The sequence below is a fragment of the Meriones unguiculatus genome, chromosome 10 (genome assembly GCF_030254825.1).
Source record: "Meriones unguiculatus strain TT.TT164.6M chromosome 10, Bangor_MerUng_6.1, whole genome shotgun sequence".
NCBI lineage: Eukaryota > Metazoa > Chordata > Mammalia > Rodentia > Muridae > Meriones > Meriones unguiculatus.
Window position 1 is genome coordinate 5,264,970 of NC_083358.1, and position 17,051 is coordinate 5,282,020.

At 50.7% G+C, this 17,051-nt stretch overlaps 1 protein-coding gene across 3 annotated transcripts; it reads left to right on the top strand.

Moving 5' to 3' along the window:
* Nucleotides 1-675: 675 nt before the first annotated feature.
* LOC110545231 (sulfotransferase 2B1-like) lies at nt 676-16,838 on the top strand. 3 transcript variants are annotated; one of them, XM_021631199.2, is made up of 7 exons: nt 942-1,080; nt 1,678-1,883; nt 10,575-10,789; nt 11,325-11,451; nt 11,602-11,696; nt 14,736-14,916; nt 16,617-16,838. In XM_021631199.2, exons 2-7 carry the CDS (start codon nt 1,700-1,702, stop codon nt 16,730-16,732), a joined length of 918 nt encoding a protein of 305 aa, XP_021486874.1. In that variant the 5' UTR covers nt 942-1,080; nt 1,678-1,699; the 3' UTR covers nt 16,733-16,838. The 3 variants fall into 3 exon arrangements, with proteins under 3 accessions (XP_021486875.1, XP_021486874.1, XP_021486876.1); XM_021631200.2 differs by lacking the exon at nt 1,678-1,883 and having other exon boundaries at nt 676-1,080; XM_021631201.2 differs by lacking the exons at nt 942-1,080; nt 1,678-1,883 and adding an exon at nt 3,181-6,193.
* The last annotated feature ends 213 nt before the right edge of the window (nt 16,839-17,051 follow it).

Below are 17,051 nucleotides of genomic sequence, written 5' to 3' on the forward strand. Positions count from 1 at the left end.
AGGTTTGTGTCAAGAGGCAAAAGGGGAGTTTTTAGGAGGTCCTGTCCTACGTGTGGTAAGCGCATGGAGTGTGAATTAGTGAAATCAATTTGGCTGAGCCCATGGAGAACTTGGCTGTCGCCTCTCTGAGTTTGAGCTGGTGAACTGGAATTCCCCTGGGAAAATCTGAAAAGAGGCATCAGGGATGGAGTTACTCTTTAAAGGAAAGGCAAGGACAATCAGATGCTACTGTGTTTGTAGATAATGGTTCTCTTTACACTGTAAGACAAAGAGGGTGCAGCCCTGGCACTCACTCCCCTGCAGCATAATGGGCCAAAACAAAAACAAAAACCCAAAACCAACCCACCAAACAAACCAAAAACCAAATCTCCAAAAAATCAACCAAATTAACCAAAAAGCAAATGGAAGAAGTTTTGTTTTGTTGCATACACATCTCCAAGACACTGGTGATTCCAAGTAGCACTGTAGGCAGTAAGATATGTCTGTGCTTGCTGGCAGCTGCCTAAGGAGGCTCCGAGGCTAGGGGTTCTGAGGCCAGGGTTCGGTGGTGGCGGGAGGCTGGCCGGGTGGTGGGAAGTCTTCATGGACATACTTTGTTAGGGCTCTCTCATTGCTTTGTACTGTTATCTACTGCTTATCACACATGTTAAAATTACATAAACACATGGTTTCTAGGCTGGCAGAGGAAGCTGCCCCTTCTGTTGGCAGAATACAAGAAAGGGTTGCTGCACTGCCTCCTCCTGGCCCCCTCCTGGCCCCCTCCTGGCCAGCGCCTCCACAGGGAAGCATTTTTGAAACAGGAAACTAGCTCTGTGCCCAGTCACTGTTAAGCTGCAACTTAGTCTGCTCCAAACTGGCTTGTGTCCTGAAGATTATCCAGTTACTGCTTGCCTACAGAGGCGCTCTCCCAGCCCCTCCCCCAAATGGGTCTGGTTGGGGGCGGGGCACCCTGCAGTCATCTGCCCGAGGGCCCTGCGACTCTAGGGTGGAGCCTCTTTGGAGCTGCCCAAGTGGAGCCTGAGCCACGTTCTCTAGGGCTGGGCAGACAGCGAAGCACAGCACTCAGAGAGGAACTTTGTGGTGAGTAGGGGACCCCGGAGGGGGTGGAGAGGTGGGGCTCCTGTCAGAGGCTGCTCCAGGGTTCAGTAAGAACGTTCCTGTCAGCCCAGGCTGGGCGGCTGTGTAGGAAGGCTGGAGGGTGGGGTGGGGTTGTGGGTGGGAAAGGTCAATCTGCCTGCCTGATGGAGGGGGAGGGCTTTGACCACCATTCCCTCTACTGCTTGGGGCTGAGACAAGCAGCTCCTAAGCCCACAAGGATGTGCACAATATGCCACAACCACACAAGTCACTGCTGAGGTGCAGCCCTGCATACAAGTGGCCAAGGACTGGTGGCTGGGACAGAATTCTGCCAAGCTACTGGCCATGCTCTCACGGCCAGACAGACAGCACTCCAGAGCACTGGAATCTACATCCCCTGACGGGCCCGGGCCCTTCCTTGGCCCAGACGACAGGCAGGTCTGGCCGAGGTTCTGAGATGGTCCTGCAATGACACCTGACAGCAGAACCAGTAGCCCCTGGCTGTGGTCTTATCTCAACATCTCGGTGATGGAGTGGCAGACTGGCTTGCACCTGCTGGAAAGAGCTTGGGCGCTGGGTAACAGACTCCCTCGTCTACAGCCCGGCCCCTGCCCTCACCAGCATGAATGAGCGGATCAACAGCCTGGCCCCTGCCAGCACCAGCATGAATGCGCGCATGAACACCACCGAAATCTTCGACGGCATCCGCTTCCCAGGGTTCATGCACACCCCGGAGTCCCTGAAAGCGGCTTGTTCTTTCCAGTTCCAGGACACAGACGTCCTCTTGGTGACATTCCCAAAGTCAGGTGAGAGACTGGGACGAGGAGCCTGGATGACCCAACACCAGTGCCACCTTCCACCCGCAGGGCCTGTAGAACAGAGCCTGGGCCCTCTCCCGTCACCTGCGTCTGTACCAGACCCCACCAGCTCAGCAAAGCGCCCCCTCCTTGGCCAGTCCTTCTTCTGCTCGTGGCCTCAGAAGCTGTAGGGTGTCCTTACACTGGGCACCAGCAGCCTCCTTCCGCATACCTCTGTCAGGTCCCCACAAGTCTCGTAATCTCTCTGCACTTGCGTGAACATGTTTCTTAGCCTGTGGGAGGAATGCTGGGGGTGAAGTGGAGTGTGTGCTGCGAACCTGGCTTCATTTGTGGTGCTTCTAGGCATGTGGTCTTCTGTGGACAAGCTTGAGGTCAGTGGTATAAAATACATCACCCCCGTGAAGCGGTTTTACATGGGGACAGGACCTCCTGGTCCCATAAGACTGTCTGGTCACCCTTCCTCGAGTGTGGTTGGGGTGCCAGCACAGTTCTGTGGAACCCCACATGGCCATCCTGTCCATCTTGAATGCATCAGGATAGGCACCCAGGGTGAGGGTCCCAACCAGGGGTAGAGCTTGCTTTTGTCTCCTGGGCACAGCCCAGCTAAGCCACAGTGCACCATGTGACTTGGTCACCAGACCAACCTGGGCTACCAATGACCTAGGTGAACCAACAGTTGAGCGGATGGGGACCAAGAGCCCCTTCTACCCCCGACATTCCTGTCGCCTCTTCCTCTTACACCAGACCTGCTTCCCCTCCCTCCCATTTCCCCTCCCCCTGCTCCCTGGATCACATCCCTCCTGTCACATCTTAACACATCCTCCCAGAGGCCTGGTCTGTGGGCTGGGATCCATTAGGCTTCGCCTTCAGCTCTCTCTCCATCCTCTCACAGGATAGGGCAGCTGAGCTATGGGCCCTGGGTCCTGGATCCAGGGGGTCAGTGTCCCTGTGTGGGGGCAGAGGCAGGAACAGGTCATCCGTCAATACCTGCATGAGCAGGTCCAGACAGAGCAGGGCCTGGCTTGTAGCAGGCAAGATACACTCCTGACTCTTGTCCCCAGTCCTTCAACCAGGCACAGGCAGGACGGGACGAAAGGGCCATGCCTGCCCTGAAGAAAGAGCCTTTTCCAGCTTGTGTTTTCTTAGACTGGTTCTGTCTGACTTAGAGAAGGTGGTGACCTTTTCCCCATCCTGGCAGCCAGAGAAGCTAAGGGAGACTCTGTGGTCCCCCATTCCCATCGAGGCCCTTAGGATTTGCTGTCTCTGATGGTGACCCCAGGAAGGGTGGCTGGCCGAGGGGAAGAGACACCCTGAACAACTTCCACAGCACCCTGGTCATGGCCAAAGCTCTTTTCAAGTGTCTAGAGTAAAGAAATGGGCTGTGGCACAGTCCAGCGAAGGGTTGGGTTTGTGTAGGTGAGGACCTGGCTTACATTCTTGCACAGAAGGCTAGAGAGGTTTCTGGAAAGACCATCATCAAGGCTAGAATGTCCTGGAACATTCAATTAGAAAGTTGTAAATGTTGCTTTTATTTCCTCAGATGGAGGGATGAGATGAGCCACCAAGCTGTGTGAATACACTACTTGGGCTGGATCCAGACCATTTCATTCTCTGTTCTAACTATCCCTAGGCCGAGGCCTGGAAGCTTCCAGCCCCAGTACAATCTAATCTTCCAGACTGACTGATTCAATCTGGCTTTTATTGGCTTCTGACTGAATTGCTCTATTTGGCCTCATACTACCTTCAGCAATATGTTCTAATCTTCTGGCTCCTTCTCATTTTCTGGTTCTTCTGTCTTCCTCTGTCTGGCTTGTTCCCTCTGCCACCTGTCTCTGTAAAACTATCCAGCTAAAACTGCCACACACACACACACACACACACACACACACACACACCATCCCCTGTCTAGATTCTTCTCTCTCCCTGCACTGCTCTCAAGTGGCCTCTCTTTGCTGTGCTAGTCTCTGACTCATGCTGTCAAATCTTTCTCTGATTTGTCATTTCATCTGCCTCTCAATTAGACACCACTTTCAAATATGTGTTTTCAAACACAAACAAACAGGCTGCTTCCATCTACAAACTAACGTAACCTTCACTGTTAGGGTGTCCTAAGGGCATGTCTGTACTCCAGCCAGACTGTACGGTAACCCAGAGCTTGTCTGCATTTCAGCCAGATCACATAGACCCAGAAGGTCTTTGTGTGATTCCTTGCTACAAGAGCCATGTTGCTGGATTAAAATTCCTCTAGAGAAAGTGACAGTGATCCAAGCATGGCTTTGCATGCCTTTAAGCCTAGAATTCTGGAACCAGAAGCAGGTGGATCACTGCAAGTCTGAGCCCAGCCTGCTTGACACAGCAAGCGCCCATCCAGTCAGAGCAACAAGAGAAATCTTGGCTCAAAACTGAACTAACAGGAAAATGGTAGTCACTAAATGCCATGGTCTCCCCTCAGGGAGCCCACCTGGGACCCCAGACACGCACAGGAAGCCGTCTGGAGCTGGGGGCTAGTTCTATATCCCAATGCTCCTCCCCCTCCATCTGACCGCCCCACTGACCGTTCAGCAGCCATCCTTCCTGGGAAGGTGTCTGCAGACCCTGGTGACAGTTGGCCATCTTTCTGCCTTGTCTCATTCCTCTGCCTTGCCTGGTGGAGCCACTGCGGCATCATCCATACCAAGGAGGCCCTGAGCCACTCACGCAGTGACTGCCCATCTCAGGGCTGGTTCCCCCAGAGCTCTGCAGGAAGGGTGGCGAAAGGGCTACGGGCACAGTCCAACCAAGCAGGAAGCTGGCATGTAAGAGCCAGGTGCCCTCTGCTGCCACAGTGGAACCTCTCTTCCTGTCTGCCCTGCCCTCACACTCCGATGCATCCGATGCCCGCCTGACAGATGAAGGCCTGCCTTAGCCTCCCTTCTATCCCCGTCTGTCACCCACTGACTAACAGCCTCAACATGCTCGTAATCCAGTCCTCGTGGCCTGTGACCTCAGGTGGCAGAGGGGTCAGGCTAAGGAGCTTTAGATGGAGAGCATCACGGTCCACAGGGTCCAGTGCCATCACACGGTCCCTAGAGAGCGGCGCCTAAGACTCAGACAGGAAAGGCCACGTGATGCCAGGAGCAGGGGGTGGGAGATGGGAAGATCCTGCAGTGAGGCTTTTGAATTGGAGGGGACAGCTTGGAAGGAACATGGTAGCCTCCAGCCGCTGGGAAAGGAAAAGCCGTGAGAAAGCGTGCCAATGCCGACCCTGCTAGCACTGACTCCTGAAGTACAGTAGGAATTGCATTGTTGACAGCCACAGGTTTGGTGGTCATCTGTGACATTTGCTCGTTTGTTGTTTGTGTGTGTTCAGGCACACACTGGCACAGTGCACGTGTAGAGGCCAGATGGCAGCATTCAAGAGTCAGCTCTCTTGCTACCATGTAGTTCCCAAGGGAGTTTGTCAGCACCCACTGAGCCATCTCACCAGCCTGGTGGACATTTGTTACAGCACCTGTGCCAGGGGGTCCAGGAAGGTTCGAGACCACTGCCTCCATGTCCAGGACCACGTCCTGGTCACACCATACCTAGCATCACACAGGTGCTCGTTACTCAGTGTCTGGAGTAAATAGAGGCCTGAGCAGGCAACTGAGTGGACACTCAACTGCTGAGGAACAGATCTTGCTTTACCAGGGCCCTGGGCATCTCTCTCCCCCCTCTCAGAAAATCTGCTTCTGTGTTACTCCTTACCCCAAGCTCCCAGGGACTGGCAGGTCTGCAGAATGGCACAACACTCATGCCTTCCTGCTCCAGAGGGCACAGAGCCAGCTGCACAGCTCTGCCTGTCTTCATAAAAGCCATGAAAGATGACTAAAGCGTGCCCTGAAGCAGGAAGGTAGAAAGCTCCAGCCTTCCCTAGAAGCCACTCCTGCTCAGTTTCTGTATGATTCCAGAACCTTTCAGCGAGGCCTTTTATATCCATACACCCATAGTCAGGTCAGGCACTCAGTGGTTCCCCCTGATTTGTCATCTCAGGTACCCATATGCAGTAATAGTCTAAGAATATTAAAGGGAAAGTTCTAGAAATCACTGACTCCTGTCTTAAACTGTCTAAAAACTGTCCGCTTCCTCCAACCTGGAGTGTGAATTCTCCATTGTATCCACGCTGCATACATTAACCTCTTAGCAAAGTTCCCAGTTATCAAATCCACAGCCTCAGAATCCAGAGCTCGTGTTTACGTTGCCCTGAAGCCGCAAAGCATGAACAATGATGCTGTCCAACTCAGACAGAGAAGCCAGAAAAAGATTCCTTCCCTGGAAAGGTACACATTTTCAGCTTAATAAGGAAAAGACTAAATCATCTCAGGTTGCCAAGGCCTGTGGAAAAAAACAAATCTGTGAAAGTATGAGGAAGGGAGAAGAAATTCAAGCTATTTTGCTGTCACCACAGAGTGGGGTCAGGTTTCAGGCTGTGTGGGAAATGCTTTAAAGCTTTGGGTTCTGGGCTTGGCATGAGAGTCCCATGGAGAGGATGTCAGGGTGGCCTGTGCCCCAGCTCCACTGCTCCAAGAATAAAGGGCTAGAGCAGCCTTTGGCCTGGAGAGCAAGCAGGGGTCCCCAGCCTGGGGCCAGGTGAGACCTGCAAAGAGAAAAAAGGCACTAAGTTATACATGGAAGAAATGATTGTTTTGTTTTGAGATAGGGTCTCTCTATGTAGCCATGGCTGTCCTGGAACTCACTCTGTAGATCAGCCTGAGAGCTCAAAGAGATCCACCTGTCTCTGATAGGATTAAAGGCATGTGCCACCATTCCCCAGTCTGTGGTCTTTTTTTTTTTTTTTTTAATATAATAAAGTTTATAAAAGGAAAAAGTAAGGCTGGGAGAATGCATTTGGGTGACTCTGTCACAGAGTATTGTTGAAGTTGCCTACCTCATTGTTAAGCCGCACTGAGCATTGCTGCTGTACATTTGCAATGAAAATGTGTCTTGTGGAGACATTGAAACTCTTTCCTTCTCGGGTCTCACTATGTAGCTCTGACTGGCCTGAAACTTGCTGTGTAGACCAGACAAGCCTTGAATTCATGGAAATCCTCCTGCCTCCACAAGTGCTTGGATTATGGGTGGGCACCACTGCACCTGGCAGTAGGGACTTTCTGACTCATCCCTCTGTGCTGACGAGCGAGCAGCTGATGAGTGCCAGTCAGCTTTCCCTCACTCTGAAAAACATTAACAATAATCAGATTATAAAGACAGTTTATGTTGGCTCGCAGTTCCCGATCGGTGACCCGAGAGTACCATGGCTTTGGTCTTATATAGTGTCATGGTAGAGAGGACTTGGCAGAGCAAACTGACTCTTTATGGCTGAGAAGTGAAAAGGATGGAGAGGAAGGGACAGGGTGTGGTCTAGTGGTGACACAGCAGTTACATAACACGCAGAAGGCCTTGGGGTTGCTCCGAAGCAGCAAAAAAATAAGAGAAAAACATGTAGGGATACAGCTAAGTTGGAAGAATGCTTCCTAGCATGGGCAAGGTTTGAAGCCTGGTGACAAGTTAAGCAGGCATGGCCGCATGTGTCTGTAACTCAGCACTCAGGAGTTCAGGCGGTGGAGGCAAGAAAATCAGACCTTTAACACGAGACCCATCTCAAAAGGAAGGAGAAGATACTGGGGTGTGTCAGAAGACACCCCTCCTTGATCCACAGGCCTTTGCCAGACTCCGCTTCTCCAGTCTCCCCACCTTCCTCTGACAGACAGGCCTTTCAGAGATGCGGTAGGTCCAGGCTGTAGTGCTGGCCAGGAAGTCTTGGCAAACTTAAACTTGCTTGCCTCTGAGTTTTGATGGGGCTAATGATATTTTGCTTTGTTCTTGGAAACAGTCACTGTGTGAAGGTTATACGGGAATTCGCCACTGAGTGTGGTGGTGCAGGTGGCTCCTTGTGAACCTGCGGCTAGCCTGGTCTACATAGTGAGTTCCAGAACAGCTACATAGTGAGGCCCTGTCTCAAGACAAAAGAAACAACAACAAATATTGATGAAGAGTTCGCCCATTTGGTTGCAGTGTTCACGCTTGGTTTATCCCCTGCGGTGTGAAATACAGACACCCCGCTGGCTGTGTCTTGTCCCTGTTGACCGCTGACCCAGAGGGGTTGCCCTGGACCAAGCTCTGAACTGCCCCTTGTGTCCATCACTGGCTTCCTGAGGAAGCCACGGGCTGCTCCCCACCGAGCTCCACTTGGGTCCTAAGGCCTAGCTGCCCCGTGCTTCTCTTCAGTATAATTTCAGCATCAACTCGCCTAACCCTGTAGAAACCTGAGGGTGTTTTTATCGGAAGTGTGTTTGATTTACAGATTAACATGGGAGAAACGGTCTGTTTATTTTGTTAAGACATTCTGTCTAAGGACAGAGGCTTCTCCATCTGCCTGGCCCACCCCCACATTCTCACAGAGGCGGGAACACTCTTCCTACATAGTTTTACCCATTCCTTCCTGTTGGTCCCGGTCACTGCTGTAGTAGGTTTTTCTCCACGGTTTTTGTTTGTTTTGTTTGTTTGTTTGCACTTTAGTCACACTCAAGTTATGACAGAGATGCAAATCAAATGGACGAAGGTGTGAAATCAGTGGAGGAGGAGGCTTGGTGAAGTGGGTGTCGGGAGTGTGGGGAAGTGTTTGTAAGTGTTGAGAAAGCGTGAAAGGGAAAGGAGTCTGGTGGAGAAGAAGCCCACAGGAAGGGAGTTGGGAGTGAAGAAAGCATTGGAAGAGAGTAAACCGGTGAACAAGAGGAAGCTAATGGAATAACCATCCATCCATCCATCCATCCATCCATCCATCCATCCATCCATCCGTCTGTCTCGATAGAGGCTGATATAGGGTAGGCAGCCACTCGCATCCTTCCTGCTGTACTGGGGTGGGGGGGCGGGGCGGGGGCGGGCCCCTGTTCAGTAACCATTTGCTCTAGACCGGCAGGTTGTCCCCCAGTGACAGGTCCCTTATTATAAGAGCACATGGCACAGACTGTAAAATGACTGGCAGCGTAGACCTCTGGAACACGGAGGGCACAAACCACATGAGACCACATTTTCAAAACAGAAAATGCTGTCCGTGGAAAGTCTGGTTCTTCTAAAATGTAGACTATCCCCCCACACACTGAGGAAGCCTCCACTTGCTCCTTCCTTTGCTGCCTCACCTTCCCAAGAGGCAGCCACAAGTAATTACAGGGTTTTTCCGCTGTTACACCTCAAAGTTGCAAATGTTCGTTTTTCTTTTTAATTTTTAAAAGTTTTATTTGTGATTTGTTTATGTGGGTGGGTGCTTTGTCTGCAGGCCTGTCTTTATGATACATGCACACCTGGTGCAGAAGAGGCCAGAAGAGAGTCCCCCTGGAGCTGGAGTTAAGACAGCTGTGAGCTGCCATGTGGGTACTGGGAATTGAACCCACATCCTCTGGAAGAGCAGCCAGTGTTCTTAACCCCCAGGCTATTTCTCCAGTTCCAGGACTTGTGATTTTCTTCCAAAGTATACTTTTTTCTTTTCTACCTCCCTGCCCTGTCCCTCACCCCCACCCCATGGCACAAAGACTAAAATCTAGGGCTTCATGATGCTAGGCAAGTGATCGTCCACTGAGCCTATCCTCAAAACAAAACATGCTTTTAAATAACATACTAGGGCTGAAAGATAGAAACTGGCACTAGAAACTAGGGTCCTACTATTTAAAAAACCAAAACAAAACAAAAAACTTTTAATAATATGAGACTGTGGGCTGGAGAGATGGCTCAGGGGTTAAGAGCACTGGTGGCTCTTCCAAAGGTCCTGAGTTCAAATATCAGCAAACACATGGTGGCTCACAACCATCTATAGTGAGATCTGGTGCCCTCTGCTGGTGTGCAGGTGTACATGGGGGCAGACTGTTGCATAAATAATAAATAATATTTTTTTTAATGTGAGAATGCATGGAAGAGATTTTAGGTGCATGTTAAGAAAAGCCTATATTGGCATGAATGCAGTTCTGTGGTGAAGACATAGAAAGAAAAGAGGAATGGGCTGGAGTTTAGCTCAGTGGTAGAGTTCTCAGTTAATTCAGACACAGCCCTGGGCTCCACCTGTAGGACCCCAAAAAGGGACGAAGGGGGAAGACAGAAACATGGAGATGTTGTAGAGAAAGCCCGAGCTCTTTAGAAAATCACTAAGTGGAAGTTACCTAGCTGTGGCTGAGATGAGGGTCCAGGAAGCCCCTAAGTGCTTATGTATAGGCATTTAGCAGAAATATAGTGATAAAATTATACTGAAGGCCGGGTGTGGTGGCTCAAACCTTTAATCCCAGCACTCGGGAGGCAGAGATAGGTGGGTTCTCTGTAAGTTCAAGGCCAGCCTTGGCTACAGTGAGCACCAGGATAGCTAGGACTATGTAGAGAGACCCTGTCTCAATAAACAAACAAACTGATTAAGGTCTCAAACAGAAATGAGGAACACAGTATAGAGTGGCAGGGTGTTCTGAACCAGGTGTGGGTTCTGTGGTCCCTGGAAGATAGAACACGAGAGCAGGGGAGGAAGCTTTGCTTCGGAATCTTCACCATCCTGCTTATGCCGTTAAAAATGCACCAATAATATATCTGTTACTCTGAGGGGAAAGTGAGCAAGGGTGACTGTCTTAGATGGAAGTAGCCGTGCCCCTCCCCTGCCCACCCACAGCCCTACCCCTTGTCTGGCAGGCACCACATGGATGCAGCAGGTCCTGAGCCTCATCTTCTGTGAGGGCGACTTGTGGCCGATTCACCACCTCCCCAACTGGGCCCGCATGCCCTGGATAGAGCAAGTCTCCTTCAGCAGCCTCCTTCCCAAGCTTAACACTTCCTGGCCTCGGCTGCTCACCTCCCACCTGAACGCCAGAGGCCTGGCCCCAGCTCTGAGGAAGTCCAAGGCCAAGGTAAGGGACAGGCGCCTTCATGCCCCTGAGCATTTCACAAGATGGAGTCAGGCTTTGGGGGGGTCAAGAGGGTCCAAAGGGGGAGGAGCCAGAAGAGCTCAAGCAGACACAGGACGACACCAGACCTCCTAGCACTGGAGATTGGTGGAACCTTGATAGGCAAGGCCCATTCACTCTGTGGGGTGATAGCTGCCATAAGCTGCCTGGAACCTGAGGGAATGAATGACAGTGCTATAACGGTGTTATTACATTTAAAAATTAAAAAAAAAAAAATTAAATGTAACAATAAAGAAACCAAAACATGTCTCCAGAGGCCACGTATTCACTAGCCATATGAGACTCCGCCTGGGGCCTCTCGGGCATCAGGTGTGACCCATCCTGGTATCCACCTTACCACGGCTGTGTCGGGGGCTCCAGGCCAGCACTGTGCAGCTCTTCCCACCCCCACTTCTAGGCTGGAGCCGGGGCCCCAGGCTCAGCTGCTTCAGGTCGCAGCAGCTGGGGAGGCCCCGGCGCTCAAAGCTCTGTCCGCCAGGTGGTGTACATGGCGAGGCACCCCAAGGACGTTCTGGTGTCCTTCTACCACTTCCACCGAATAGCCGGCTTCCTGCCCACCCCCAGCTCCTTTGAAGACTTTGTGGATGAGTTTCTCGAGGGCACAGGTGGGTCTCGGGGAGAGCCCCCTCATCCCCGGCTGCTGGGCAGCCACTTTGCTTCCTGGCTCCGGATGCCCCAAGGGTCATCGCCGGTCCTCCTGAGCCGCAGCCACATGCCTCCGGGGCTGCAACACCTTCCGTTCCCTCCTTTCTCAGGCTTCTTCGGCTCCTGGTTTGACCATGTGAAGGGCTGGCTGGGCCTCCAGAAGGACCTCAATTTGATTTTTGTTACCTACGAGGAGCTGCACCAGGTAAGCACCCCTTCCACAGACCCAACAGGCCACCTACAGCCAACTCCCTCCCAGTCCAAGCCCTGGTGTCCCCAGAAGTAGAGAACTGACTCCCCCCCCGCCTTAAGTTATACATTCTGTATATTAATGTCATTGCTGTGTTTACTCATCAACGTACTCTTTGATTCGTGTTTGACTGCGCGTGAACATTTAAAGAGCCCGTCCAGGCGGTGCTGGTGCACTGACACACTCCCTCTGCTCTCCTTCCGGTCCCTGCACTCCGTAACGGAACAGACAGGCTTCCGATTACTCAGCCTACCCTGGCACAGCCAGCAAATTGCATGCACGGTGCTGGAGAACCTTGAGTTCTCTGAGCTGTTCCAATATTATGTGTAAACAGCAAGGTTTTAACTCAGAATAACAAGACGAAATCCGCTTCTTCACAAGGCTGACCTTTCCGACGCCGGCGGAACCGGCTCCAGCTGTTGAGGCTGTGTGTGCCGAGGGATCTTTGGGAACCCAACGTCTGTTGGCTCTTAGAAGCCGTGCACATTTGCCCCCAGCAGACAACACTGGTTTGGCCGCCAGACATTAGAACAAGGCAAACAAAGAGGACCATGAATAGATTCATGTCAGGAGAGGTTCAGGCCTTTCCAACCAAATGAATCTTGATATAAAAATTAAAGCTCAATTTTCAAAGCATTTATTGATCTTTAAAGATAGGACATCTCTGACTGCCAAATACAACATGACCTAAACACAAAAACATATTAATACTTGAGGTTTCATTTTTCAAGATTTTTATTCTGCGCTTCCAGTCCTTGGCCATTGATGGCCGTTGGCCTGATGGGCCACTTCTCAGCCACAGCACCTGACCATCTGCCCTGGAGACCCCTCCTGTGTTTCTTGGGGCCTTAATTTCTGTGTCCCATTGACATGGGCTCTCCATGTCAATCATTAATGAAGAAAATACTCCTGTTTGCCTGAAAGCCAAACTCATGAAAGAATTTCTTCAAGATTCCCTCTTCCCAGATACGTCTAGATTTGCATCAAGTTAACAGAAGCCACAAGGACAATTGACCCCCTCCTTAACTTACACACCAACACTTTTAAACAGCAACCTTTCATTTCTTATGTCTCCCAAACATCTCATATTAATAGCAACATCACAATATAAAACATTCTAATTAAAAAAATTTTTTTGAGACAGGATTTCTCTGTGTAGCTATGACTGTCCTGGACTCGCTTTGTAGACCAGACTGACCTTGAACTCACAGAGATCCACCTTTCTCCGGATGCTGGGATTAAAGGGGTGTGCCACCATGCCCAACTAATTTTTTTTTATAATTTTTAAAGAGTACATTTTTATACTTTTCTTGAGAGTATACATAATCATAACATTTCTCCTTTCTTTTTCCTTCCTTTAAACCCTCCTACATAGCCCTCCCTATTCTTATGGCCTTTTCTTTCATGGTCTCTGCGTGCATATGAATTCTGAGATACAACTTTCTCACTCCATATAATGTTCTTGTATGTTTTGCTCTTATACCTGTTGATAAGTGTAGTCTTTGTAGTCTTCATACCACATCGAGGAAACTCCGCTTTGCAACAGATGGACGCTATTACAGAAAACCCCAACTAATCAACACGTAGACCCTAGTCCCATTGCATCATCTACATTCTGTCTTTTAAAAGTCCTACAGTCCTCAAAGATTCACTGTAGAGCTGGAGAGATGGCTCAGAGGTTAAGAACACTGGCTGCTCTTCCAGGGGTCCTGAGTTCAATTCCCAGCAACCACATGGTGGCCCACAACAATCTTTAGTGAGATCTGGTGCCCTCTTCTGGCCTGCAGGCACACATGCAGGCAAAAGGCTGTGTAAATAATAAATAATAAATATATTTTAAAAAAATTTAACAGTGTAACAAGTTCAGAGTGTGATGTTGGGGACCCACCCACAATCCTCTGGGCTCCGGAAAGGCCTTATCAGCTCCACTTCTCCAGCTCTACGATCCAAAGCTTGCACTCCCATGCAACACAATACGTATGTATGCATGCATGCGTGCATGTATGTATGTATGTATGTATTATGTATGCACATATATGTGTATGGATGTGTATATACATACACATATAAATATAGATTTAGTTTTTTGAGGCAAGTCCTCTCTGTGTAGTCCTGGCTGACCTAGAACTTGCTGTGTAGGCCAGGCTAGCCTTGATTGCCTTGAACTCACAGAGATTCACTTGCTTCTGCCCCTCCCCCCCAGGGCGGAGATTAAAGATGGTAGGTAGCACCACACCTAGCTCCCTGTGTCTTTTTTAATTGATTAATTTTATTTTCTATGTGTGTAAATGTTTGCTCACATGTATGGCTGTGCACCCCATGCGTACCTGGTTCCCTCAGAGCTCAGAAGAAGGTGTCAGCTCTCCTAGAGCTGCAGTCATGGGCAGCTGTGATCTGCTGTGCAGGTGCTGGGAACTGAACCTCATCCCCCCGAGAGAACAGGTGCTCTTGACTGCTGAACGGTCTCCCCAGCACCCCACCCATGCACTCTCAATGATGCCCAAATGTTCGGGGGTAAGGACAGCAGAAGTAAATTCCCCTCATGGTTGGATTCTATGCTGCTTCCAACTACTTCCTGTAACGGATAATACTGAAGTGAGCATGACTGTCCACACTTCTAGTTACTCGTACTATTTTTTAACATATAATGGGGGGGGGGTTGAGACAGTGTCTTTCTATGTAGCTCTGGCTGTCCTGGATCTCAATATGTAGACCAGTCTGGCCTCGAACTCACCAGAGATCTGCCTGACTCTGCCTCCCCAAGTTCTGGAATTGCCAGGCTTATTGTTTTTATTTTTACATATGTGTCTAGGTGTGTGTGTGTGTGTGGATATTTGTGTGTTGGATCCCTTGGAGCTGGAGTTAAAGGTGCTAGAAACTGAACTTGGAACCTTTGCAAGAGCAGAATATTCTCTCAACCACTGAGCTGTGTCTCTGGTCCCCACTTGTGCTATTTTAATGTCTTAAGCACTTCATCCATTCCTCTGGGTCCAGGAACCTCGCCGTGCCATCCGGAAGTTAAGTGATTTCCTGGGGCGCTCGCTGGGGCGCAGAGAGGAGGACCTCACCCTGGAACACTGCAGCTTCTCCTTCATGAGGCAGAGCAGCATGGTCAACTACAGCCTTCTGCCCAAGGAGATCATAGACCAGAGCCAGGGCAAGTTCCTGAGGAAAGGTAGGCCTTCCTGCCAGCCCCATCCGAATGCCAAGGGCCCCTCACCTTTTGTTTGTTTGTTTTGGTTTTGTTTTTGAGACAGGGTTCTATGGATCCAGCCTATCCTAGATCTTGCTATGTAGACCAGGCTGGCTCTGAGCTCCCAGAGATCCTTATGCTTCTGCCTCCCCAGTGCTGGGATTAAAGGTGTGCACCACTGCGCCCGGCCTCCCATCTTTTTGCATGTGATTATGGCCCCCCAGCCTGCCCCATCTACTTACCTCCCATACCTTCCTCCCTGGCCTTCCTCCTTCCTCAGCAGCTCAGTGTGATACTGCAGACAGGCCCAGGCCCTGAGCCACTCTCTTCTGATGGTGCCTTCACAGGAAGCTCCTCTCATACCAGGCTACAGCTCTGTCTCACACCTCTCCTCCCAGAGCTCCCTCACTTTCTGAACTACCTCTCCAAGTGTGCCCCAACTTCACCTCTCCCAACTCTTCCAAAAGAAACTGACTTTCATGCCAGGGGCGGTGGTGCACACCCATAATCCCAGCACGAGTTTGAGGCCAGCCTGGTCTACAAAGTGAGTCCAGGACTTGAAAAGAAATTGACCTTCACCATTGTCGTGAGCAACGTGCTCTACCGCTGCCTGAGTCCAGCCCCAACCACCCAGTTCTGAAGAGTGGATTGTGGAAAAGGTCTCCATCTACCATGAAGATGGAGACCTTGTGGGATGCTTCAATGTAGAAAAGAGGGAGAGGCCTGTGAGGTCCTAATGGCCACTGCAAATACGCCTCGCTGTTGTCCATTCTGTGCGCCAGGATAGCTGGCCTGTGTGTAAACTGGGCCTCGACTCTCTCGACTGTCAGAAGAATCGGAACTGTCCTCAAAGCCTCCAGCAAGACAACCTTAGCCCAGCTCTTCGGAGTACATGAAGCCAGACATTGGCCCCCAGCTCCCAGCCAAATGTGGCTTCAGGATGGGCCAGCCGTGGGTGTCCAAGGCCACATCCTTTGACTTCCATCCAAAGTACACAGACTAGGGGAAGTTCTTACACAGCCCTGGAAGCCAGAGCAAGGCATCTTTCTGCCTCTTTTACTCCTGTGGCTCCAATGTTCACAGTTTCTGGTGTATCACTTTAGGCTCTATCTTAGCATCTCATTGCTGTGAACAGGCACCATGACCAAGGCAACTATTCTAAAGGAAATCATTTCATTGGGGCTGGCTTACAGTTTGGGGTTCAGTCTATTATCATCATGGCAGGAAGCATGGCGGCGTGCAGGCAGACAAGGTGCTGGAGGAGGAGCTGAGAGTTCTCCATCTTGATGCACAGGCAGCCAGGAGGAGACTGTGTGCCACACTGGGCATAGAATGAGTTCTTCTACGAGGAACACAGTGGCACACTTCCTCCTGCAAGGCCACACCTCCTAATAGTGCCACTCCCTATGGGCCGAGCATTCACACAGAGTCCATAGGAGCCATTCCTATTCAAACCACCACAGGCTCTCCTCCCGTACTCTCTGAGGATACCAGCTACTAGATTAGACCACCATCATCACCTCTTAACCGATTTCTAAATCAAGTCACGTTCCCAGGTCTCAGGTGGGAGGTGAAGGTGGTGATGGAGAGACAATAGCCAGTCTGTTTGGGGGTTGGCTGTGGTGTATCCTTGGCGTCTTCTCTCACTGCCTGACTCATGCAGTCTGCTCTTACTCCTCCAGGTGTTGTGGGGAACTGGAGGGAGCACTTTACTCCTGAGCTGGCTGAAAAGTTCAATGCTGTCTACCGGTCTGAGATGGGTGACTCTGGCCTCTGCCTGCCCTGGACCATGGACTGACCCTACTGACCCATTCAGCCTATTTGCACCTGTCCTCCTGTCCTCCTGTGCTATGCCCTGGTCAAGCAATAAAAGCCCTGGTCTGTGCTCTGCAGACTCTGCCCCAGCTGCAGCCTGGACCTGTGGGCTGTATCCCTCACCCTGAGACTTGAGGGAGAGAGGGGAGGAACATACACCCCTAGGATCCTCTTTTTTTTTTTTTTCCTAGAGCATGGCCCTTTACTGGGCTGCTTTCTTCAGAACCTCCACAAGTGACTCCCCTAGACCTTACACCCCAGGATCATTCTTCCAGAAAATAGGGAGGGCCCTAGGAGACCAA

Excerpts from the sequence above, each read along its gene's own strand:
- LOC110545231 (XM_021631199.2), top strand. The coding sequence starts at position 1,700 with ATGAATGAGCGGATCAACAGCCTGGCCCCTGCCAGCACCAGCATGAAT. Across the intron at positions 1,884-10,574 it reads GGTGACATTCCCAAAGTCAG|GCACCACATGGATGCAGCAG; the intron begins GTGAGAGACTGG and ends CTTGTCTGGCAG. Across the intron at positions 14,917-16,616 it reads GGGCAAGTTCCTGAGGAAAG|GTGTTGTGGGGAACTGGAGG; the intron begins GTAGGCCTTCCT and ends TTACTCCTCCAG.